Source organism: Epinephelus moara, chromosome 24 (genome assembly GCF_006386435.1).
Source record: "Epinephelus moara isolate mb chromosome 24, YSFRI_EMoa_1.0, whole genome shotgun sequence".
Lineage (NCBI taxonomy): Eukaryota > Metazoa > Chordata > Actinopteri > Perciformes > Serranidae > Epinephelus > Epinephelus moara.
Genome location: NC_065529.1, coordinates 31150516 through 31175273, shown reverse-complemented (window position 1 = coordinate 31175273; position 24758 = coordinate 31150516). Strand labels below are relative to the sequence as shown.

The following is a 24758-nucleotide window of genomic DNA, read 5'->3' as shown; positions in this document are numbered from 1 at the left end:
CCTGGTTAGAATTCCTTCAGTGTTCATTGTTCAGGAGTTTTTGGCAGGAGCCAAATTGTCCACAGAGGTTTATTCCTCTCCAAAATAAACAGACCAGGTGATTAAAGAACTTGTGAAAACACTGAGTGAATTTCACATTACAAATCAGTGTTTCTGTGATGCTGGGTTGCACACACAACACGTCGTCCAAACGTCAAACCCCTCATGGTCCCAGCAAGACGGGATCATGTCCCTTTTATACAGACGCCAATTCAGTGCTGTTACTACAATGCCAGCTTAAAGGCGAGACCAGTATAGGCCCCTCAGCTCTGGAACTCCCTGTCTCAGGATCTGAGGCTGCTGAATCAGGGACATCTTTTAAATCGCTTCTTAAAACTGATCTGTTCAAACAAGCCTTTTTTTCATTTCAGCACACTGTTTATCTATATATGTCTCCTTAGATTATTTTTATCCTGTGTCATCAGTTATTGTATTCTTTTATTTTGTATAACTCTAATTGTTTGATTTGCTGCACCTCAGTGCAATCTATAGGGTGATTAGTTGCCAACTTCAAGTCAAGACAAGTTCAACTTTATTGTCATTTCCACCTACAGAATACTTGAGAACGAAATTGTGCTTTCTCCTCTTTATCTTTATATAAAGATAAAATTAAAAATAGAAAGATCAAACCTTTGCTTATCTGCTTCAGTGATGGTATTTGATCTTTATTTTATTTTCATTGTTCTTAGTATTCTCTTAGAATTGCCTAATTTCATTTGCTTGAATCCTTCATAGTTTTAAATCCGGGATCAACCACGTTCTGCCTTTGTACGTTTATACAGAATGGTGAGGAGGCATAAAGGCATGCAGTTCCCACCATGAAGATTTAGTGTAAAAGGGGCTTGCGGTGGACAACGCAAATGGCTTTAGCCAGTGTTTGGTTTGTCCATTCTCGGCTACTGTAGAAACATAGATCTCCTTCGATGAGGACCTGCTCCATATTCAGATAAATGTCTAATTCTAGGGTAACAAAAACACAGTGATTCTGATTTTCAGGTGATTATACACTAATAAAAGCATCCTTATTATATCCCATTGCTACTAATATACCCCCTAAATCCTACACACTGGACCTGTAAGTATTTTACACCCAAAGCTCTCTGCTGCAGGACCCCAAACCCTCATTTTCATGTGTCCTCCAACCCCCAAATGTTGAAACAAAACCTACGCCCTTGATTTTAGTCAGCGTTTCATTCTTGTGTATACCCTGCAGGCTGTTGAAATTGTTGCATATAGTTTAACTCTTCCTAATCCAAAATGTCTAAACAGTTCCTTGGAAACACCTACACGCCCAACAAATACATGCACAAGAACATGCAAGGACAGGTAGCCTTTCTCCATGCCTGTCTGTGGCCTACTCATCTGTTTCTCGTCAAAGTGTTACACTTATCAACCACAACGCTTGACGTCCTGTTACGCTATAGTGTTTCTCTCTGTTCAGCTCTTCAAAAACTGGTGTGGGAGTCCATTTTGTTTCAAGTAGCTGTTTTCTGTGCATTGTAAAGTTCTTGTTAAGTTTCATCTCACTATAGGCAAAGTTTTCAGTTCAGTGCTCTCCACTTCCTGTCCCCCAGTCTTGTTCTGCTTTGGGAACAGTGTGTGTTCGCACTTTTAAAATACCTTGTTCCCTTTATCTCAGACAAGACTGCTATCTGGACCCAGAAACTACCCCTGTCCTCTGTCTCCCGCTCTGTCCTCTCTCTCCCTTGTTTGTTTAGTTGGGAATTTTGCCAGGTATTTCCCCAGTCAGTCTGCCTGCACCCACAACGCTCCCTCTCCTAGACGAACGCCCCACCCCCCCAACTCTCACACCCTCCCACCCTTCCATGAATGTTGCTAAGCAACATGAGAGCCGGTGCATTTTCCAGCCAATCAAATTACTGAACATATTTTTCGAACTGTGTTAAGGAAAGGAAAGAGGACATCACTTTATTCCTATCAAACCCTCCTTCAATTATGGGATTTACACCTTGCAGGTGATCGTGGCCATTTCATCTGGCTGCACATGCACGCTTTAGAGAAGTAAGCCTTTGATCACTCTCAGTGCCGGTTCATTCCCAACATGTATCAGCAGTGCACCACTGGGTGGCAGCAGGATCAGTTTCTCTGTTACCACACAGGCTGCAAGAATTTTTTTACTGCTGTTGCTAAGCAATCCTGACTCTCGTGTCTTACCTGTGAAACATTTGTAATTTTTACAGATGTCCCTGACACCATTTTGTCTTTGTTTTCACCATTTTGAAATGCACCCCATTTTGAAAGGAAAGCAAAAATTTGCTTCCACTTTAAACTGTTCACATCCAAAAGTATGAACCTTCTGAAATATATTATCACAGCTCAGATCACTGCAGAGACAAAGCCTGTATGTTTCTGCAGGCAGAATGAATGATAGCCTCCATGTTTGGCTTAAATATTAGCCATGAACGGCTTCAGTTGACTTCATCTCATCGTGCAGGAGGCAGGAAATGTGCTCTTGAGTGATTAGGGCCAGCAGCTCTTGTCTTCCACTTTACCAGCAGTAGCGAGGTCCATACACTCTCTGCGCTGATACGTTGTGCAGCTTCCTGTTTTCTTTGTGCAGGAGATATTAGCACCAACCGCTTTGATGTTTCAGACATGATCCAGATGATCAAGTCCCATTCAAATTTTTCTTTATCATCGATTTGTTTTCTTTTTTTACACTCTCCAGGTCCCTGAGTCCCTCCCCCTCTCCGATCCCCCTGTGTGTGAGTCCCTCATCTCAGCTTTGGTTGCTGTGCAGATGGCTCTTTGTTGGTGCTTCACAATGGGTCTAAGGTCAGTGTGCCTCATGCCATCGACACACTCAAACTTCTCCACTGCAGCTGTCTTGTGGCTTTATTTATTTATAAAATGATTCTCCATCAAGTGTTGGGGCTGCTCATGTGTACACAGTTATATTGTGGTCTGGACTTAAGAGGAAGTTATAAAAACCACAGATGAAGCGTAGAGATAGCCTGGACCTCTGAGGCTGTAAACACGTTAACAGAGATCATGTTTTCAGAAAACACCACTCCTATTGTTGGCTTCACTTGGAATCTCCCAAACCCTTGTCGCATTTCCCATTTCTTAGATGAGTCCGTTGAAGACGAGCTTTGGAGCGTGACGTATCTCTGAAACAAACCAGACACCAGAATATCAGATCAGCCAGAGAAATAGAAATGCAAATCTACCATCTGTTCTGTGATCCCAAACCAACCCTTGTTCATCATTCAAGAGCTAATGTAGTGCTTACACATAGCTTAACCTTTAATGGTAATTCAGGGGGTAACAAGATACTATGTACTTTAAAAACAGGAAACAAAGAAACACTTTGGCAAGATCGCTCCAACAGATATGTGCAAATTACAGAATTTTAGAAAGTCACCTTTAATTTTAATGTGGACGTCATACAAATAAAACAGATTAAACACTCAACATGTTAAAGGATCATAGTTCTGTGACAATATACATACATTTATATTGCATGTATACACTAATGGTGATACCAGAAGCTTCAAAAGATCTTAATGTTTTGCCTGTGTGAGAACTAGCATGTTTTCTCATTGTCCAAAGTGAAATCTGCTGAGCACCACAAGGTTGGGCAGCAGAGGGCCGAGAGTCTGCAGCAGCAGGAAGGAGCAGGTAGACTGAAAGGCGGGAAACTAGAAGGAGGAGGAGCGTTTCTTGCCAGGCAGAGGGAATTACTGGAAATTTCCACTTTTCTCTGGCAAGACAGTTGCAGGGGTGGAGCTACAAGAGGTGAAATAAATAAGGTAGTGCAGTTGAACTTAAGCAGGGCAGGGAGAACCTCATTAAAGCAGCTATTTGTTAATTATTAAGTTTATAAAACCTAAAAGACATTTTTAACTTATATCCTCTGATCACTGACACCTGTGTTTCTGTTATGCATTACTGCATTTGTTTAATATACAGCACATGTTAGAAAATGCAATAAGTTGTTCTTGTAGGCCCTATGTTCACTTTTTGATATATTTTGGACAATAAATCGGTACAAAATATTATTATACAGTGGTCATTTTCAGTATACCAATCAGATTCCCTGATTTAAATAAACGAAAGTCATCACAAAAAGCACAGGATATGCAAAACCTATCTATGGTAAGATTGCAAAATAAGATAATACAAAATATAAAACAACAGACATGAATTTTTAATAGATATTATATATGTTGGCTGACTCTTTCTCTTTGTGTACGTTCTGTTATGCATGTGTGGTATTGGTTTTAAAGCTGTGTATGATGTATTATTTCTCCATTAGGAGGAGCAAAGTGCTTGCTGACAGACATGTTGCGCTGCAATCGGACACTGTTCATTGATTTCAATATGCTTGTCTTTAGCTGTGTTGTAACAATAAATACAAACGCACACACTAAATCTATGCATGTGTAACACATTTGTTCACATTTCCACATCCGCTGAATTTAAGTCAACTCTACGATGAACTCTTTGACATCTCAACCTATGTTTTGTGTACACAGTTTACTGAATACATGCAGAATCTTGGCTTCAGTAATGTGAGTACATAATACATTTACACATCATATCAGTCATCCTTTTGCCCATCTGTTCATCCATCTTACCATTTATTCATTTTCTAGCAGCTTTTCTGAGTCAAGGTCGCTGTGGCAACACAGTCAGCGGAGTCACCCAGGTGACCTTTTCCCCCGCAGATTCTTCCAACACCTCAACCAAGCGCTCCTGTGCCTGCTGGGAGATGTAGTCCCTGCGGCATGTCTTGAGTCTGCTCTGGGTTCTTTAGAGTCCTGCAGAGGGAGGCCCCCACTGGCAGTTTGAGGTTTCTCATTATAATTTTGGTCTACTACTTAAAGGTGAGGGTCAAAATAAAGATGAGCAGCCTAGACACATGCTTTATGGTACAGCTCTCTCTTCAGCACCATTGTGGAGTAAAATGACTGCAGTTGATGCATTTAACTCGCAAGACTTCCGCTGGCCAACTGGCTACTTTATGGTTTGGCCCTCCACTAATCTGAATGCGGATTAAAATTATTATATTATCGTGTGGCTCTTCTAGACTTTCAAAATGTTATCAGACTGACTAGATCAAATTCCAACAATGAAACGAGTCATGTCATGGGGGTAGTGGCGCTCAAGAAATGTATCCACTGATTTACAGACGTCTCTTTCACAATGTAAGTCTATGGGAAATAGTTGTTTTGGGCCCAGTGGCATCATGTGACGGACCATTACAACAAGTGTATTTAACAGAAAAACAGAACATTCAACTCAGAGTTTTTTCAGTACAACTAAAAACTGAACAAGACTTTTTAGGTGACAAAAATATTAAAATGAACTTTCATGAAGTGAAAACATACTGAAATAGTGACAGCTACTGCTTTTGTGAATCTGGGGTTATGTCATGGTTACATTAGTGAGCCAACATTGTTCCCGTGGTAGCGGCACCAACCTGTCATGCAAAGCGCCCACGCTCTTAATTATGTGTAACTGTAAGCTTTAATGACATTTAAATGGGTGAGTTATTTAAAAATTGACCTTCTGTACACTGTGAACGTGTTTGTTGCTACTATAAAGTTGGGCATTTTAACATGGGGGTCTATGTGGATTGACTTGCTCTTGGAGTCAGCCTCAAGTGGCCATTAGGGGAACTGCAGTTTTTGGCACTTCCATGTTGGCTTCATTTATCAGCCCAGGTATATCCGAACTTCTTCCCCTTTTTTGGGGGAGTATCCTGAGGCAAGGGATACACTGCATGCGTGAGCAGCACTGCTCAGGCGTAGTGTGGATGCTGCTCAGCGGCGAAACATCCAGAGATTCGGAGGCTTGCCAGTTTTTTCCGTTTAACGCGCACGGTTCTCATCAAAAACAGACGGTGAAAATGGTCTTTTGATAATCATATTAACATTATACCACCTTTTCACTATAGTTTAAATGTCTGGATCACTCAAAGACATGAAGAAATATAAGTACTCCTGTTTTACTCGCCATTTCCTGTTTCCATTTCAAAATAAAAGCACTCTGTGGACAGAATCCCTTCATTTGTTAACACAAAGCTTTTTATTGTGAATTATTATACATTATTATACATATTATTATACATGACTCGCTTTTAATTGTGGAAATACAGTAGATACAGCAGCAGACAGCCCTGCAGCAGCGCCACAGCACAACGCCGTATGTGTGAACACCACAAGCATGCGCGCCAAAGAAGTTCAATGAGGTAGCGGTCACACACTGCTCAGGCATGTATTGTGGCCTTTACCTCAGTTTGGGAGGTGGTAGTCCTCCACCTGGGAGCATCACAAATGGAGCCAAAAAACATCAGCTTTAATAACCCAATGTTAACAAAACATTCTCCAGATTCTGGCTGCGCCTTGATATCCTACCCATAATTATCACAGAAAGGGAAGGAGACAACAGCACATCCTTGAATACCATCTATTTCGAGCGCTTTAAAGCCAAGTGTACAGAGACCAAATGACTTGCAAACACCTGGAAACAGTAGCTCTGGCATTCTCCAAATCCTCAAAGCACCTACACTCTAATCCATGCAACACTGAAGAGACGTGTCAACCACAACCACCCCAACAATATCCAGAGCTGCAGGATTTCAAGATCTCTTGGCACTGTGCCTCTGAGGAGCTTTGGTTTACATGATGTGTGTTTCTGTAGACTCAGATACAGATTTTTTAAAATCATACTCTAATGCTGCATGTAAATTGATTTGTTTTCTTACCTGACTTTTGTTTTTTCAATTTTGTTATTTTGTTAAATATATTTTTCTGCATTAAAAGTTAATTTCACACACATTTGTTGTACTGTAACTTATTTATTGCTTACTTTTATACACACCTTTTTTCTTCTTTTTTCAGTTAGTTGAATCCTATGATTGGCTGCTGTGCTGACATAGTAGTCCCAAAGTGATCAATAAATAAATAATATTATAATAAATACCATATTTTTATGTTTTACTTCTGTATTAGTTATAAAACGCAAACAATTTATGCAAGGACAATTAATTTCACTATTCACTTTAACAGGTTCTGTATCAACATTAATTGTTAACAATTATTGTAATCAGAGCTTCTCTGTGGTTTGTTGTGATGAGTTGGTCTGGCTGCACGTTAATGGTACTGTATGTTTGCATCCCACTGGCTATCTCAATTTCACTCGCTTTGCACTGCACTCATATGGCACTTACCTACCAATATCGGGATAACGGCATTACAGAAGTGCAGCAACCCCCCCTTCGGTTTCCCCCTTGTCAACACCTTTAAAAAAACTTTTGTGGGCGCTTTATCGTCTTCACAATTGATTGTTTCGTCAGGCTACAGCATAGAGTACGGCGTTGGCTCTACGTTGAAGTGGAGCCTATGCCGTAGGTACAGCATCAATTCGACACAGAAGTATAAATCCCAGTTTAGCTGCTAGCTGCCGACTCGGACATCTTGATCTTGAGAGCTGCGTCCAGACAACTCATATGCTCTCAGTTCTGCACAGAGTCCCTTTAAGTGGAAAATGTATTGATCCCTGTAATATAAACTTATTTCAATGTCATATACCCATCCATATATTTATATTTTTATCTATTAATTTGTTGTTTTTATTATTGTAGCCTTGTTGTTGTGTTTTTAGTTTGATTGTTTTTCTTGCGTCTTTGTATTAAGTGATAGGGATGCACTGTTATAGTTCCTGTAATTTGTATCATAATGTCAAATAAAGTTTGAAGTAAAGATTATTAATGTTATACTTCTTGCACATCCTTAAAGACACCTCAAATTAATTGTTGCTTCTTTAACAATAGACCTTGTCTATATAGTTAACAGAAAAGTTGTAACACATGCATTGTGACTCTTGAGTCACTTTAGGAACATCCCTGTAATCTTTATTTAGAATCACAGTTGTGGGAGTCTTGCGGTGGCACTACTTGCGTACATGTTCTCACTATCATCAGTAACGGCTGTACTTAATTGTGTTAATTAGGCTAAAGATCAATAACTTTCTCCCTCATTGTTCATCTGACTGATGAGTGCCAGTGAGAAGTCAACTTTATGTTGTCCCTGTACTCTGCAGGATTTGCCTGAAAGCCAGCTAGACCATGCAGGACACTGCTGTTCAAAACAAAAGAGCTCAGTTTGCCCCCACCGATTCCTCCAATTATTGGGACCCTTCCCCCGCCTAATCCTGACCTCTGCTCTTTGATGGGCCCCCACTTAGCTCTGAGCACTGACATTCCTCAAGTCAGGTCAGCCCTTTGTCCTGAGGAAATTAAGGTGAAATTAAGGGGCTGAACTTCCAGTCCTACATCCTCCGACCTGTCTGCAGAGCGGGAACAGCTTAACATTCACAGAAATGTTTCCTCGGCGACGGAAACTGATGCAAAACATTGAATTTACTGTAAAACACGTGTCATTGTGAACACAAAGAAGCTTTTCTTTTATACAGTATTGCTTTCTGTGTTTCCATAACTTTGAATTTTAAAAAAAAAAACTTTTCCAGTTCCTACTTACGGAAAGTGTGGTAAACACTCCAATTGTTGGCAAATAACAGGTTTGTAAAAATCACCACATAAATTCTGTCTCAATTCAACTTTTCCTTCACTAGCCTACTTGCCGCAACAGTGTGGTTCACTTCTGTACCTGCAGAATGAAACAGGCTGCCCATAGATGGATTTTTTTTCTTTGTCACAAATCGGTGGCACATGGAAACATGTTGAAATGAGGAGGGGAAAAAAAATTAAAAAAAAAGAAAAAAAAAAAAGACAGGAAATGATCTCACAAACACTCCCCCTCTCTGATTGCTCCCATTTTCCAGTTACAGAAACAGAGTGAGTAATGCCTTCTGCTGCTTTTTAAACAGCTCCTCCGGTCCTCCTGTGGATCTACTGAAGAGAGTGGATGTTTCAGTGCTCTGCAGTCTCCACATGGTCTTCATTTCCAACATAAAAGGATATACTAAGATGAGTCCCTGTTTTCAAGTGCATTGACATGATGTCTTGCATTGCTGCTTTTTAATTTTCAGCCTCACAATATAAAACTAATGCTGTGTCGTGATTATCTCTTGTTCATTGTTCATGATCTCTTCCACACGTTTAACCAGAAGCTTTTGTATTGACATTAGCATTATTTTAATGTATTTCCCTCCTATAGTTATGGTAGAATGAGTCTCAGAATTAGTTAAAAACATCTTTATATGAGACAGAAAATAAATCTCAAAGTAACCAGCTAAGGCACTGACACACAACCCTTTGATTTCTGCATGTAATTACCGTCTTTATAATTATATTTCAGCTGAATGTGAGGTAAATGACTAAGAGGGCCTGGAGGCTTCTTCAAAATCAGTGGCTTGAATACTAGCATGGCATGAAGGAGATAAGTGAGGCAGCGTAGGATTAGGTCCTAGGAGGCCCTAAAATTAGAGACTGAAAACATACTTGTGTCAAGATATCCTCCTGGGTGTGTTGGGGCAAGTTAAGGATACAAACATCTAGAAAAACTTGAAATCCAAATTATGTGGAGCACACCCAAACATGTTTTGTAAACTAGAGTGCAATTTACAATGTTGCTCCGACAACCATCAGATAACTCCAGGTAAATGTTTTATGAAAATGATTGATGGCTGTGTGTGGGCGGAAACAGTGACAGGTGTGGCAAATAAGGTTGCTGACAGTCATCTGATTTTGTTGTAACTTCAGGAATTCTATTGTAGGTCAGAACATCATGGCACAAAATGTGTAGATGTTACCCATGATAAAAATAATACATTCATTTTGCTTTTTTTTTTTTTACTGACACTGAGACCATGTGTAGGCTTAAATTACAGAGTTCAGGGCCCACAAAGTTGTGTGTTGCCACTTCCTTTGGTTTAACAGTTGGATGAGCAGCAGCAAAGACTGTTCACCTCTGAAAGAGAAGAAAAACAGACAGTTTTGGGACACCAGACAAAACACTATCAAGACAAAATGCTTTTTAATTAACAGAAATAATGGAAAAATATATCTAGAGAAAAATACCATTTAAATCATGTTTTATCACTACACTTAAAATATGAATTGGAATGAATTGTATTTGAGAGGTGTCTATGTGGTCTGTAAAATCACTTCCATCTGTCATCAAGTGCCCCTGAACACACCATACTGTATTCATAGCTTGCATGCTATCATTTCTTTTTATTCTCTACATTTATATAAGTGCTCATAGCAATGTCACTTTGTATTTTCCCAGGAAATGAAAAAATCAATCTCGCCTTTATTAGTATTGTGACAATATCTGCATTTCAGTTCATGCTGTAAAGATTTTCACACATACGCACACTTACTGTACCACACACCACACCCCATTACAGCCTCTGACAGACTCACAAATCACAAAGCAACACATTTATTGCTCAGCCTTGCCTCGGCCAGTGTGTGGCACAAGATATTTTCCTTTCCATTGTATCAAATATTACCTCAACAGACAACTAGTTTCATTTACTGAGTGCTTTTCGATGACTGTACAAATACTTTAGCAGAAAATAGAATTAAAAATGACATTTATCAATTTATACATATTGATATTAAATGATTATTGTTCCAATTGCAATATTTGAATACATTTTAAATGTGTAAAGTGCATGTACAGCTCTCAGGCTATGCAGGTGTGTTGTGTCTTATAGATTTGTAATAGAATAATGAATTGCTGTGTGTTTAATATGCAAACTGCATTGTTACTGCTTGACTCCAATTATCAGGTTTGGAGAGTAGTGAAAGCGTAAGCATGCTTAAAGAGGAACACATTTCGTTAGAAGTGTTAAATATAGAAAGGAGGAGTGGCCGCAGTGTTTTCACATCGTCACATTAGTCCGTTTTGCTTGTAATTTGATACCCCCATCTCTGCGGAGAAAGAGCGCTAAGACAAAAGATGCCGACCGTGCGCATGTGTTTAGAAACTTTTACACTCCATCTGCTTAAGATAATATTTAGCCTTGAAGAGACTCTTTTCGGTTGTAATAACTTTGAAAGCGGGCGACTTTACATCCATTGTGCAAAATTTGGGTAAAAACCAAACGCAAACTGATGGGTAATAGAAAAAAGAACTCTGGTGTCTTTAGTGCAGCGCTTTAAAACAATTGACCAATCAGCGGTGAGATATGTAGTAGGCGGGACGTCTTGCGGAGATTGGCAGGATAACCCTCCAATCAGATACTCCGGTGGTCGACATTGACCAATCGTGTGCGGGCTCGAGCCGCTGTATCCAACGGGAGTGGATTTTCAACGAGCTCGAGAGAAAAGCGGAGAGGGGCAGACATCATTTCTCTCTCAGCGCCTTTGGACTAACGTTATCCAAACGAAGGCAAAGAGCCAAGAAATTAAAAAGAGAAAATCTTTTTCTGAACAGGATTATAAATATCTAAATTTATTTGCAAAACTAGCCATGGCCGACACAGCTGTTGATACGACCGCAACTGCAGAGGTTACAGCCAAGGTGCGTTTCATTCAGGTTTTTTTTTTACGTTTGAACTGTCGTGTTAAAAGATTTTGGGAACTTTTTTTCAAAGTTGTATTGTCTTGTTTAATTGTTTAGCTAGCTCAGGTTTAACAGCCGTCGTTAACGTGACGGTTAACGTTAGTTAACGTTGAGTTAAAACGGTAATTGGGGAAAATGACTAAATGACTGTTATGTTGAAATGTCACTTGTCGACAGCCATGCACTGTGAAGGTGACTTATTTGTAATTTTCGGCGTCGACAGCGAATTATTGTGTCTGGAAACTGAAACGTTTGTGATGTGGTTAGCTAAAAATGTCTTGTTGAGCAGACAAAGCGGTAGAAACGGTAACGTACAGCTGGTGAAGCGGAGCTGCTGCTGTGGGCGGGAAGCCACAGTAACGTTAACGTTACATTACGGGTGAAGATGAAAACGCTTAACATCGCCACTAATTATGTCCAACAACGTCTTCCTTGAATTAGACTTAACCCCCAGGTCTAGTAAACGAGCTTTCTTTTAATCAAAACCAGACGTGGTGTTTAAAAAAAACGTGCGGCTCTTCAGAATAAACTCTCCGCTGAACCGTCACATTGATCATAAGGCGTGCTTTTATTTTGTAGGAGCTGAAAGAGAAGAAAGAAGTGGAGGCGAAGGAGGAGGAGAAGAAGACCGACAACGGGGACGCACCTGCGAATGGCACAGTGAGTTGGAGACGAGGACCAGCCTCATGGCCTTTTGTCTTAGCGCCCCTCATCATGCAGGTGTCGCTACACCCGCCTCCCCCTCCTGTTCAGCTGCTCCTCCACACAGCGCTTTGTTTGGGTTGTGAAATGGCACAGATGTTAGCTAGCAAGCCTTTGGACGTTTCCACTGGGGTCTCTAGCTTGGTGGCTGATCCTCTGGGGAGTAGTAGGAGCTCCACACATGTCTTTTTATAGATGTCCCTAGAGGAGTCTTGTACATATAAGACTCTGGGAGGAATATTTCAAATATGCTTGGGAGTCATAGTTTAGATATTTTTTCTGTCTTTACTACACTGCTCATGCAATAAAAACCCAATTATCACATGTGATGTGAGCTGGACTGACATTTTCTCTCCTCTTTCAGAATGGTGCTGACCACAGTGACAAAGCGGAGAAAAAGGCAGAGGAGAAACACAAGAATGGAGATGGTATGTTAATGTAAAGCTGTATTTCTGTGTTCAAAAAGACTTGGAAGCAACAGTGCTCTACATTTCTCTTTTGTTGCCTTTGATTTGCTTTACACATTTCAGTAAATGGTGTCACCACATATGGCCTTGAGTTGGAGATGAAATTTTTATAAGATTAATTTTGTGACTGAATTACACCTAAAGTAAAGGATGTATTTTCTGAAGTGACATACTGTGTGTTACAGGGAAAGCAGAGGAGGCGCCCCCTGCTGAGGAGACTGATGCACAGCCTGTGAAGCGTGCAGCTGAAGAGGAGGAGGTGGGTTGTCACCAGGCTGAAATATAATTTGAATACTTTTTTTTTTTATTTTAACATGTTGACTAATCCGGTTAACTTGATGCCTTGCTAATGCTTGAAATATTTTCCCTCTTTTTTAAAAATAGGAGAAGGTGGAGACAAAAAAGCAGAAGACAGAGGAAAATGGAGATTCAAAAGAGGCAGAAGTGGAGGCTTAGGTCTCTGCCCTGCTACTTGTTTGCAGCACTGTCTTACCAGCCTGGTCAACATCGTGTTGTAGAGCTTGTGCTTTCTGTAGCTTTGAGGAAATATTTCTTTTTGTTTGCTCCCATGTTATCACATTGCACTGGAGTCCTGAAACAGAGTGGCCCTGCATCCTTTTTTTATGAAATGTTATTTATTGGTCTTTAAAATGAGCTTTTTTTTCTACTTGTACAAATCGGGCCACATCACAAGATCAGTTATTTTCATTTCTTGAGGTTTTATATCGGTATGTTAGAAGCACAATCTCTATTAAGTCAGTGCTGACCAGATGATTCATACATACAGGCAGCTGCTCACCTCCAAGGCTCATGTTGACCTCTCTCAGATTCACTTAAAGGACCAAAGATAAGTTTTAAGCAGGGGCTAATAGACAGTTGTTAGCATTATTAGTTGAGGCATCATTATTTTTTGTGTTGAGCTGCTAGTTAATCCTTGGCTTGGCTGCCCTGATAACATAACAGATGGTGCAAAATGAATAAAGGGGCTCTGTCTTGCGCCTCCATGATAAGATTCCTTGACCTTGTTTCATGGAGGCAGGATTTTGCAATGTTAATTACCCCCTCTTAAATCTTTAAGCTTTGGTCATTTGTTCTGTATGCATTCCACGCAAGTTTGTACCATTTATACGTTTTTGTTTTGTTTTTTCTTACGTTTTCAATGAGTTTTATGTTATGGCTGGGTAGCCCAGTTTTGTGTCCAAGACTGCCTTTTTCAGAACCAGAATGACATTCGGTTACTTCAGCCACTGCTTTGTATATTCTGATTAACAAATAAATTGTCTTTTTACTTAAAGGTATCTGATTTGTGTGTTTGTTACCTCATCATTGGTGCTTCTTTAAACCATGGCTTAATAAGGAGATGATGTCACTTGACCCAATTTTTTTCAGAACATGGAAAATGGCTGGCTTAGATGGAGGAAGGAACAGGAATAATCTCCCTCACTTGGTAATGGAAAAGGGTGCACAGAATCAATGGGTTGCTGTCTTGTGTCTCCAGCTCCCCCGTGTGGTGGACTTAAAGATTGCAGCTCATTATTTCAGAAGTCAGCTGGGGTGACAACTGGTAGGAGCTTCAAGAGAAAACCAATAACTGACACAGGAGTCCAAAATGGCAAAATGATCATTTTTAGTTTTAACTGAACCCTGAATAAAAGTAGCTTTTACAGTAACACTGCTAATATTGAGCAATTGGTGGTACCATATGACACAAAACTTGTTTGTTTTTTTTCTCAAGCAAGCTGCAACAGCATGATCCATACAGTTAAGTTTCCTCAGAAACGTAAGCATGGCGTGCATCCAGTCAGTCCAGGAGGCTTAAATAGTAGGCAATAATCAACATTCTGCTGAGGCAGCACTTATGACTTGTACCATAACGTTGGTGTGAACCAATCAATGAAACCAACACAATGGTAGGCTTCACCAGGTTATATAATAAAGTAAACCTTTGTTAAAGTCCTGAAGTCAGGCTCTGCGCCCGTGTTGAGGCTCAACAGACGAACATACTGCTGTATTCCATGGCACAACAGATGTATAAAATAAATTATATATGTACCATTGTGCTGATGAAGATAGCTTCTTTCGGATGGAAAATTAAATTATACTTCCTGTCAGGGAAGTTGGCTAACAAACGTAAGGACATCACTATACTGAGTCGATGGGCCGAGCGTGGTGGAGCAGAAGCCTACTACCTTTAGCATGCGCCCTAATGATGACATAAGCACTTGCTGCTGGCTCTATGAACCCCCACAGTCTTTTCTTTCAGTGTTGTCCAACTTCAGGGTTACCCATAGTTCACATGAGTCTTCTCCCTGTTTGCTGTTCCTCTGTTTTGTTCGGTTTCCGACTGAATGCTGATTCACACCCCAGTTTCAACTTCTCCTCTTCCTGATAATGACAAGAATCACTGTCATTATTACAATGGCATGGCCAGGAGTTAGGGTGACAGCTCGCGGCTGTACCATGGCTTAGTGAGGGCCCAGACAGAATTTGCCACCAGCACACATTTCTCTGTGTTTTTGAGCGTTTGTGTACGAGCATGTCGTCTTTTTTTGTCATGGCTATATGCTGATTAATTACTTAATTGGCTTAGTACTCATACTTGGGACTTGATTAAGAGTCACCCAGCACCAAAGTGTGAAATTTGGGGATAGCTCACTGGTAAGTCTCGTCGTAACTGGATTGTGTGGAAAGTGTTGTTTTTTTATTTGCTGTTAAAATGTGAACAAGCCCTTCAAGACTGTGATTAAGTGTTGTTCAGCTTCAAGTGAATATTAAGTGTTTGCTAAATTAAAGAGCTCTTGAATTGATGAAGGAGCGTCGAGTGTGAGTGGACACTGGCAGCACATTCGTTTAGTCAGAAACAAATCCTGCCTAAGGTGTGATGCTAATATGCTAACTCAGAGAAACAGGCAGGTAGACATTCCCTTGGCCGTGTGACCGAAACAAAACATTAACACAAGGCTTTGAGAGATTACATTGCAGCTCATGCAGACGTTAGGCAACTGATAAAAGGAAGAAAAAGAGGGGGAAAGCTGTGGTTAGCCTGTACGTACATGATCAACATTTCTATACTAAACACCAACAAGCAAGAAAAAGATGACGCACGATTTTACAGCAAAGAATCAGACAGAAGAACGGCTTATCTATTGTTAAAGAGGTCACACTCTTTCTCTCGCACACACACACGTTTCTCCCACATTCAAAAAGGTCACACATTCATTTGCAAATGTTAGGAAAAAATGCATGAGCACACACACTGTATGAACACACTGGTCATGTATACACATATTAGAGCAGTGGCCAATGTCTGTCTGTCTGTCTGTCTAGCTCTGAGAAGAGCAGCGCTGATCAGTGTGAAACAATATATGGAATTGTGCTGTACAGTGTGCGGCAGGATGTGCAGTGTGGGTTTTTTGTTGTCATATCAATGCTGTGATGGTCAACACACTCAGACACTAAGCGACAGCGTGAGAGCGTGTGCCCGTTCAGAGTGTGTGTGTGTGTGTATGCGTGAGGTAAAGTAAATTGAGAGACTTTTCTAAATGTGCACCAATAGTGGCTGGGTCTCGCTATCAGGGGGCTCACCCTCAGGGGGGGGCAGCTGGTACACCACGCAGAGGGAGGAGTACAGGCAGCCCACGAATGACATCAGGCTTGCAAAGTACATCACTCCCTGGGCCCCACCCACCAGTGAGGTCAGAGGTCCCATCGCCACAGAGACCAGGATCTGAGCCAGGAAGTACTGGCAGCTGAGCAGAGAGATGTCCACCCCCATCCCTCGTCTGGTTCCTTCTTCTGACGAGCCACAAAACTGAGAAACGTACGCAAACAGTTTAGGTACATGATCAATGTATGTAGTGCACCACAGATCACAACAGCGTTGGATGAGTGGGTCAACATTTATGTGAAATGTGCTCATTCAATTTAGTTACCGCTCATGTCTGTACGCATAATATGAAGCTGCAGCTAGAATCTTACTAGCTTAGCTCTGCATTAAGACTGGTAACAAAATCTGGCAACCGGCACCTCTAAAGATCAAGAAATAGTCACACTTACTTAGTTACACTTCTGTTATCGTACAGATGGGAAATAAGGAGTTATATCATGTCAAGTAGTGAGCTTTAGTTTTGTTTGCTGTTTCCAGTCTTTGTGCTAAGCTAACTGGCTGCTGGCTGTGACTAAACTAAATCTCATCAAGAAAGCGAATAAGCGCATTTCCCAAAACCTTTATGTATTCCTTTTGCAGGGTAACTTAATCATTTCTCACCCTAGACCATATTCACTCATGTTTTTGTGTCTAAATGACTCATGGGAACAATTTTTGAAATTGGTCCAGTATTGAGCGACAGGTCGGCAGCCAGTTGTGGCAAAAAGGCTGCAATGTAACCACTCAGGGCAATCGTGCGTCGTCAATTTTCGTCCACTAAAAGTGCTCGTTTTTGCCACTGACAGGCTCATATTGCTATATAACTGTCTGAAAACATTATGGAAGTTTTTTGTTAATTAAAGAGTAAGATCTTTTTTGTTTAACAAGACACAGCTCTGAAACTGTCACCAAACTCACCAGACTCCATTTAAATTAAATATTTTTATCATCATAAAACAATTCATTTAAAGTTACCAGAAGCAAACTGAAGCTGAAAAGTTGTCTTGGTTCGTCTTTCATTGTTGCAGCAATCACCAACTCTGTTTTTTGTTTTTCTAATTAGAATTCCAGCAGTGTACCGTGGTATGGAAATTGATGGTTATCTTACAGTATAAAAAATGGTTTCAAGTTTCAATTATAACAAAGCATTTGTACAAAAAAAGAAAAAAATAACTTTAAATTCTTTTAGGGTGCAGTGGTTAGCACTGTCACCTCACAGCAAGAGGGTTTCTAGTTCATCGTTTGAACCCCGGCTGCTGTGTCAGCGTGGGTTTTCTCAGGGTACTCCAGCTTCCTCCCACAGTCCAAAGACATGCAGGTTAATTGGTTGACCTCTGTAGGGCTCCTTTCCATAATGTTGTCAGACACTTACAATAACAATCTGAGCCTGTCAGTGGCAAAAACAAGCACTCTTAGTTGATGTACATGACAGTGCCTTATTTCCTCAAGTGATAACATTGTAACCTGTTTTGAGGCTGCAGCTCTCTCCCTCAATACTGGACCAGTTTCAAAATGATTCTTGCCATTATTCACTTAGACACAAAAACATTGTTCCTGGTCAATACCATGAAGCAACTATAATTACATGAGTTCCATATCCAGATACTGACCTGAGGGCTCTGGTAGTATTCACACAGCAGAGAGTAAGGCAGCGTGCATAGAGAGGAGAAGAGCACCCCATAGGTGACACAGAGAGAAAGTACCACGTAGATGTTGGTGGACAGTGTGGCCAGGCCCGTGCCCAAACCAAACGCCAGGTAGGCAAAAAAATATAGAGTGCGAAGAGAGAAACGCTCCTCCAGTTTCTCCAATATGGCTGAAAGGTGAAGAGGAAACGCAGAGAGGAACAGAAGGCACTCGTGTAAAGCTTGTCAAGGAAAGAAAGACAGAGCTGCAGTAACATCCAAGACGTGTTGGGATTGTGAGTGTAGCTTACCTGAGTAGAAAGCAGCACTGAATGCATAGATGCACATGCCCCAGCAGCCCATGCTAACACCAGCATTATACCGTTGATAAGCCTCGGAGTCGTGGGGTGCCTTGGGGTCTCCATCAAACACAACCTCCCCCATGAAGTCAGTGTAGAAGAGCAGCATGCCTTCAAAGGACAGCCAGCCTATAAAGAGCATATAAATATCAACTCTGTTAATATTTAATACAGACAGACAGACAGACAGACAGTTTTTACAGTGTTGCAGGGTTTTATGTGCAACAAAATTTAAACAGCGATAATCCTCACCCAGAAAATGATTAGTGCATAAACTTCGCAGAGAGGGAGGCATCCTGTAGATGGCTATACACAGCAGCTTCATCGACATCTGCGATTCTCCTGTCTCCACATTCTCACTCAGATCACTCTCATAGCGCACGCCATTCAGCAAAATGTTTGCCACCTTCATCAGAGGAAAAAACACACACGCTGTATTTAAATATGCTGCGGTGGCTACTGACTAAACAGCTTTTGTCAATTTCAAAATATGCGTCCCGACCTGCTGGCTGAAGGTCACCGTCCTCCTGCGTCCGTTCTCCAGCCCCACAATCTGGGTTGCCATGGGCTCCTCCATTAGTGGAAGACTCTGGGGTCGCTTCAGGATACCAGCAGAAGAGCCCCGGTGTGACCCTGCACCGGGGTGAGCCCCAGCTGTGACCTGAGATGCATCTCCCTCAGGCTGCGGCACTTCTGCGTCCTGAGCTTCCCCAGCTGGATGGGACACCACATCAGGCTGAGTCTGTTCCGCAGGATGGCTCCCTGCTCCCTGTGTAGACTCGTCAGGAGGAGGGGAGTCCCCTGGGGGCAGGGGTGCAGCGGTGGAGTTTGGGGCCAGGGCCTGTGGTGTGTGCTGACCTGTGTAGCAGTTTATGAGCACACTGTCTATGTAGGAGGTTCCTAATGAAGAGGCAAAGTCATTGATGCCTGTGAGTGAGCTGTCCCTACTGATGAAGCTGCCATATTTTGGGGTGAGGGGGCTCAGGGGTGATATGGGGCTGGTGAGGCCAGCACAGAGGCGTGCATTGGCACTGCAGGAATGGGCGAGAGGGTCAGAGTTGTTGTGAGACTTTGAGAAGTTGTAGCTGTACAGACCCTCCTCATCTTCCTCATCCAGTCCCAGAGCTGATCCAGGGGGGACAGGGGGGGAGAGAGGAAGAGGCAGGCTCGGGCTTTTTAGATGGTTTTTGCTGGAGTTTTTGTTCGGCTGGCTCTTTGGTAGGGGCCGCTCGGGGATACTCATCAGAGTCATGGCTGTGGCGAACACCAAAGTGATACTCGTGAACATGTATATGACCCGCAGTTGACCTCCCATCGACCTTCCAAACTGTGTCTGGTCCCAGTTGATCCCACCCACAATGTAGCCAAATCCACCTCCTAGACCTGCAGAGCAAAATTAGAAAACAGAAATATACCGTTTGCTTTGAAAGCTGTCTGTTTTCTCCAAATTAGCTTCAAAGAATTCAAGTTATAGCTTCAGCTGTATAATGATAAAGTAACCCCTGACTCTGTGTCTGTGTAAAGTGTGTCTTACCTGCCAGTAGTGCGTGGATGTTCAGCCCTCGATCCTGGTCCTCAGGGCTGCACACATCCATCATGTAGGCATGGCTCGGGTTGTCGGCTGAATCAGCGCTGAAGTCCATCAGAACCACACCGCACACTGTCAGGACAATCCCCCACTTGTGATTTGATGCAGTGTCAGCCATCACACCTCCAATGTCCCGCCCGTTCAGCACCAGGGTTAGACCCAGCAGAGCCCCTGTGAGGGAGAAAAGCAGGTTTCAACAGAAACTCCACCGATTTTACAGTCAATTTAATGTCCTCTGTAGCTCTGGAGGAGCTTTTTCAAGTCAGAGGAAAATATTCAAGAGACATCAGCAAGGTATTTCAGTGCAAGAGTACAAATCATCCCCATTTAAAGGTTGGGAAAGATTAAATATGTGCATCAAGCTGGATTATGGGAAGTGTCAAATTCAGTGTTTATGCTTCATGTTATGTAGGCCTACTAATAGTCAGGATATCTCAGCCTCTGCTGCATCAGTTTTGACCATTATAACCTCTGACCCCCTCTGTGTATACATACTCACCTCTGAACATACAAATTTACTTACAGTCTTGCAATGCATGTACATTTTACTTCAGCCAATTCCTGTTCAATGCTGTCTATTAATGCAACTACTAATTAATATCACTTTACTTCACATTTTATTTGTTTTTTTCCCCCTTTATTTTAACCTGCACTACTTTATATCCTTATATCTAGATTCTCTTTTTGTTTCTACTTGTGTGATTTTATCATTATCATTATTTGTATACGTATTTACATTACAGTGTTGGAGGGAGTCTGTGACCCAAGTTTTTCAATGGCAACAAATGCTCTTGTAATTGTAGTCATCTGACGATAAATAACTTTGAACTTAGTCTGTCTCTCTTAAAGGTGAAGTCAGCAATTCTTGATAAAGATAGTTATTTGAGCTCGACATCTAAACAAATACACTCGTCCCGCCGTACACCAGATTTACCGTCCACGGTCTTTCCCCTGTCCTGTACACGATCACGAACGCTCGACTGTTAGGCAGAAACAGTGTCGTGTCCTTTGTTTGTTTCCCGTTTAAAGCACCAGGGCTGTGTATGCACACTGGATCTTTTAAGGATATTTTTGGGGCTTTTTTTGCCTTTATTTGATAGGACAAATTTTGCGTGAAAGGGGATGAGGGAGTGGGGATGACATGCAGTGAGGGGCCGTGGGCTGGAATCGAATCCTCGGCTGCTGCGGCAAGGACACAGCCTTTGTACATGGGGCACCCACTCTACCAGGTGAGCTAGTGGGTGCCCCGCATACTGGATCTTTTCCAGTGCACAAACAGAGTGGACAGCGAGTGGACCGTGAGGAGTTACTCGCTGGATTTCGTTTTAACACTTTACTGATGCATGTGCAATGAGGGTATCACAATTAAACCTGGAAAGGTCACAACAGCCAGGGATTTTAAGAAAGACAAAAAAACCTAATAGAACAACCCCTCACCTGTACCTGTCACCCCCCTGCCCCATTAAAAAAACTGGTCTATCATCCAAATTTACATGCAATTTTTTGCACACGAAAAGGCACGTGGTCATGACAGATACCAGGCAATTTAATGCTTATAAATCCTAATCTGGTGGAATTAAAGACAAGTTCTATATATGTCAGAGATGATTGCCACCTCTTATAGATTGGGTCTGTTGATCCTTTCAGAGTGAACATAATTTTCTCCAGCTGGAGGAAGAACATTGTGTCACTGAGCCATGTAGAGTGTAGAGGCAGAGTGGGAGGTTTCAAGGACAAAAGTATGCATCTTCAGGCCAGAAGCAATAAGAGAAAGTAACATAGATATTCACTGTATTTGACAAAAGGTGTATTGGATTAGAATTGCTAACTGCACCTTTAAGTCCTCAAAATTTATACAAGTAGACTTACATGCGTACTTACATTTAGTGTTGTACTTACTAAGCACAATACTACATTTCTTACCTATAGCCAAGGCAAAAATAAAAGGTCTCCTTCGTCCAAACCGGGATGTACAACGATCACTCCATGCTCCAAGGAGAGGCTGAACGAGGAATCCTTTAAGACAAAGACAAAGGATGAAGGCAGAGTCTTAAATAACTAGCCCATACCCATTGGTAGCTTTGTCACCTTCTACCTATGCCAATCCTCAATGCCTATGTGCAGTTTCACATAGATTGACCACGTCAGTGAGTAGAAAAACGTGGGACAGACAGAATGACTGACTGACAGAATGACACAGTGACAGTTTCCGTGATTATGTACAGCATACCATACCATGACTCAGTCATACCAAAAATTAGAAAAAAAAACCCCAAACACTGGGCCACAGGGGGAGCCACAGCGATCGGTCACATTTTAGCCATTTTTAAGCATTTTTCTGTTGTTATAGCGCCACTCAGTTGCCAATTAGAGTTAATTTTCTCCAGTCACCTTGAGGCGTCCTGTTCTACATGTCTACCAAGTTTAGTAAAAATCAATATGGCGGTTAGGCCTAGATAAGAAATTAGCTCTCTAGCGCCCCCATTTTGTTTGATGGGGTCAATAATGGAGGGGTCCCCTCAGATTATGTGTGGTCATATGCCTACAAAGTTGCGTGGTGATGGGTGAAACCCTTGAGATGTTATACACCTTTATGTGATGAGCCACGCCCTCCGCAATATTCATTGCCTTATAGAAGCTCAGTTTTAGTAAGTTTTCCAACTTTTGCCAAGAGGGAACTTTAGATATTGGTCCCTAGATTATGTTCACCCAGTTTCATGCAGATCGCTCAAACTTCCTAGGAAGAGATCCATTTGAAGTGTTTTTCAAAAAATTCAAAATGGCGGAAAATCTATATAAGCGGAAGTTATGGGTTCTTGAGGCAAATGTGTTCCTCATGAGGAGAGGCATCTCTGTGCAAAGTTTCATGTCTCTACGACATACGGGGCATGAGATATGCCCATTCAAAGTTTGCAATTTCAATCGGTTGCTATAGCGCCCCCCTTTGGCCAATTGATGTAATATTGCTTCATTCGCATCCTCCCATCAACCTCTAAAATTTCACATGGATTGACCAAGTCAGTGAGGAGAAAACGTGGAACAGGCAGACAGACACACACACACAGAGTTTTCGTCATTATATAGTAAGATGCACAAAATTATTGCTGCTGAAAATGACATGATCATTTATCACATGTGTCCACCAGGTGGTCACCTCGCTCTGCTGTTCACTTACCCAGGATGGGACTGATAAACCACACCAGGCTGTAGAACTGATCAGGTAAACCCATCTGTAGAAGCACAGGAGTCACATACGCTGTCTCCATGGCATAGCTAAATTCAATACCAAACAGGATGCAGCCATTGAAGAGCAGCTCTTGGAAGGTGCGCCTCGGGGGAAGCTCACTGAGGTCCAGCTGGTCCAGGGGACAGGGTGTGTTGGGCGGTGGAGGTGGCGAAGGTCTTATCAGCTTCCTGCGCTTTGGCTGTCTTTGGAAGTTGTTGGCTCGGTGGCTGAGGTGCCGAGTGGAGGACGTGGGAAAGCTGACAGTTTTGGGGAGTGAGCTCCTCCAGAGACCTTCCTGAGCTGTGGATAACCTCCCTCCTGGACTGGCCAAAAGGGGGTCACTGGGGGTGCCCATGCCCGGAGATGACATCTCTCTCAAGCCAGCGTACACTGCAGCATGTCAGAGGGTGATGCACAGTGTGAGGTTAAAACTTGTTCTGGGTTGATTTGTCACATTAGAGGTCATTCAAGATCATCACAGTGTAGCACAGCGGTCACATGAGTAACTTAGAGCTGCTGATGGTTATGTAGTGCTACCAAGAGGACACTGCAGTCATCAGCAGACAGCAGCGATGGCACAGCAGTGATGGGCACGACGCACTGCAACCAATGCGCATGTTAGTGTTGTGCGCAAAGCCCATGTGCTCGGCGTGGCTGACTACAGCAGTGTAGTATGCGGCACAGCTCTCATGAAGCCTGTTTCCATTTTAATATTTCATGGAGGAAGCTCAAATCGGACACAATGGAGCCGCGGGGGCTTAAAACGATGGCTTTAGACACAGCTACAAGGATAAAGAATCACTGTCGCTCATATTTAAACTAAACATTTGACCATGATAGATCCTTTATGTCGCCACGCAGCCGATCGATTGCTTTTTTATCCTTTCTTCTAATGATCCTCGATTTTCATCCTCGACTTTGGCATTTAACTCTTAAGGTGAAGATCACACAATGTGTCAGAAGATGAGGCAGGCGTGCAAACTGAAACGTGAAAGATGATAATTACCTTATCGGGGAGGCTCGTCATTTATTGCGCCATACTGTGTCGGTAAGCACAGCGAGCATTATGGTTTATGAAGAAAAAAACCCGTAGGATGAATTACAGGAGTCATGATTGTTGTTTTGTGTTTTCCTTTTCATGCAGTCATCCCCCCGCTCTCTCCTCCGTCCCTTCTCGCTCCCCCTCTTCTCCTCTCCCCCTTCGCTTCTTCCTCCCGGTCTCTCCCCGTGACGTCACGCCCCTCCCTGCAACATCAGCACCGCGGACAAAAAAGAAATTAAAATAAAATAAAGTTAAATAAAATAAAATAAAGTAAAATTAAATTAAAAAGTTAAATAAAATAAGATAAAATGAAGTAAAATTAAATAAAATAAATAAAAATCTATTCAATGTACTTAAGAACTGAATTTAGATAATATCAGTAAGTCAATGATTATTTGACTAACTATTGATTTTACGTAAAGGTACACAGGTAGATGTTTCTCTTTGAGGCACTAGGTTGCAATCTTTTTGTTAGATATATAAGACATGTTTCACTTACTGGGGGAAATAATAATAATAATAATAACGACAACAACAACCTTTATTTATATAGTCAAGGC

The 24758-nt window shown here is 41.8% G+C and overlaps 2 protein-coding genes across 3 annotated transcripts; one reads left to right on the top strand and one right to left on the bottom strand.

Annotated features, from left to right (window-relative positions):
* The first annotated feature begins 11278 nt into the window (after positions 1-11278).
* Positions 11279-14006, top strand: si:ch211-222l21.1 (prothymosin alpha). Its single transcript, XM_050037350.1, has 5 exons — positions 11279-11501; positions 12123-12203; positions 12610-12673; positions 12898-12971; positions 13097-14006. The coding sequence occupies exons 1-5, from the start codon at positions 11451-11453 to the stop codon at positions 13166-13168; spliced, it is 342 nt and encodes a 113-aa protein (XP_049893307.1). The 5' UTR covers positions 11279-11450; the 3' UTR covers positions 13169-14006.
* slc45a1 (solute carrier family 45 member 1) lies at positions 13616-24525 on the bottom strand. Of its 2 annotated transcripts, XM_050037348.1 has the most exons (10): positions 24163-24525; positions 23106-23546; positions 21854-21946; positions 19877-20101; positions 18845-19725; positions 18595-18748; positions 18295-18471; positions 17969-18174; positions 16298-16523; positions 13616-15097 (listed from the first exon to the last, which is right to left on the bottom strand). In XM_050037348.1, exons 2-10 carry the CDS (start codon positions 23524-23526, stop codon positions 15069-15071), a joined length of 2412 nt encoding a protein of 803 aa, XP_049893305.1. In that variant the 5' UTR covers positions 23527-23546; positions 24163-24525; the 3' UTR covers positions 13616-15068. The 2 variants fall into 2 exon arrangements, with proteins under 2 accessions (XP_049893305.1, XP_049893304.1); XM_050037347.1 differs by having other exon boundaries at positions 13616-16523.
* Positions 24526-24758: the final 233 nt, after the last annotated feature.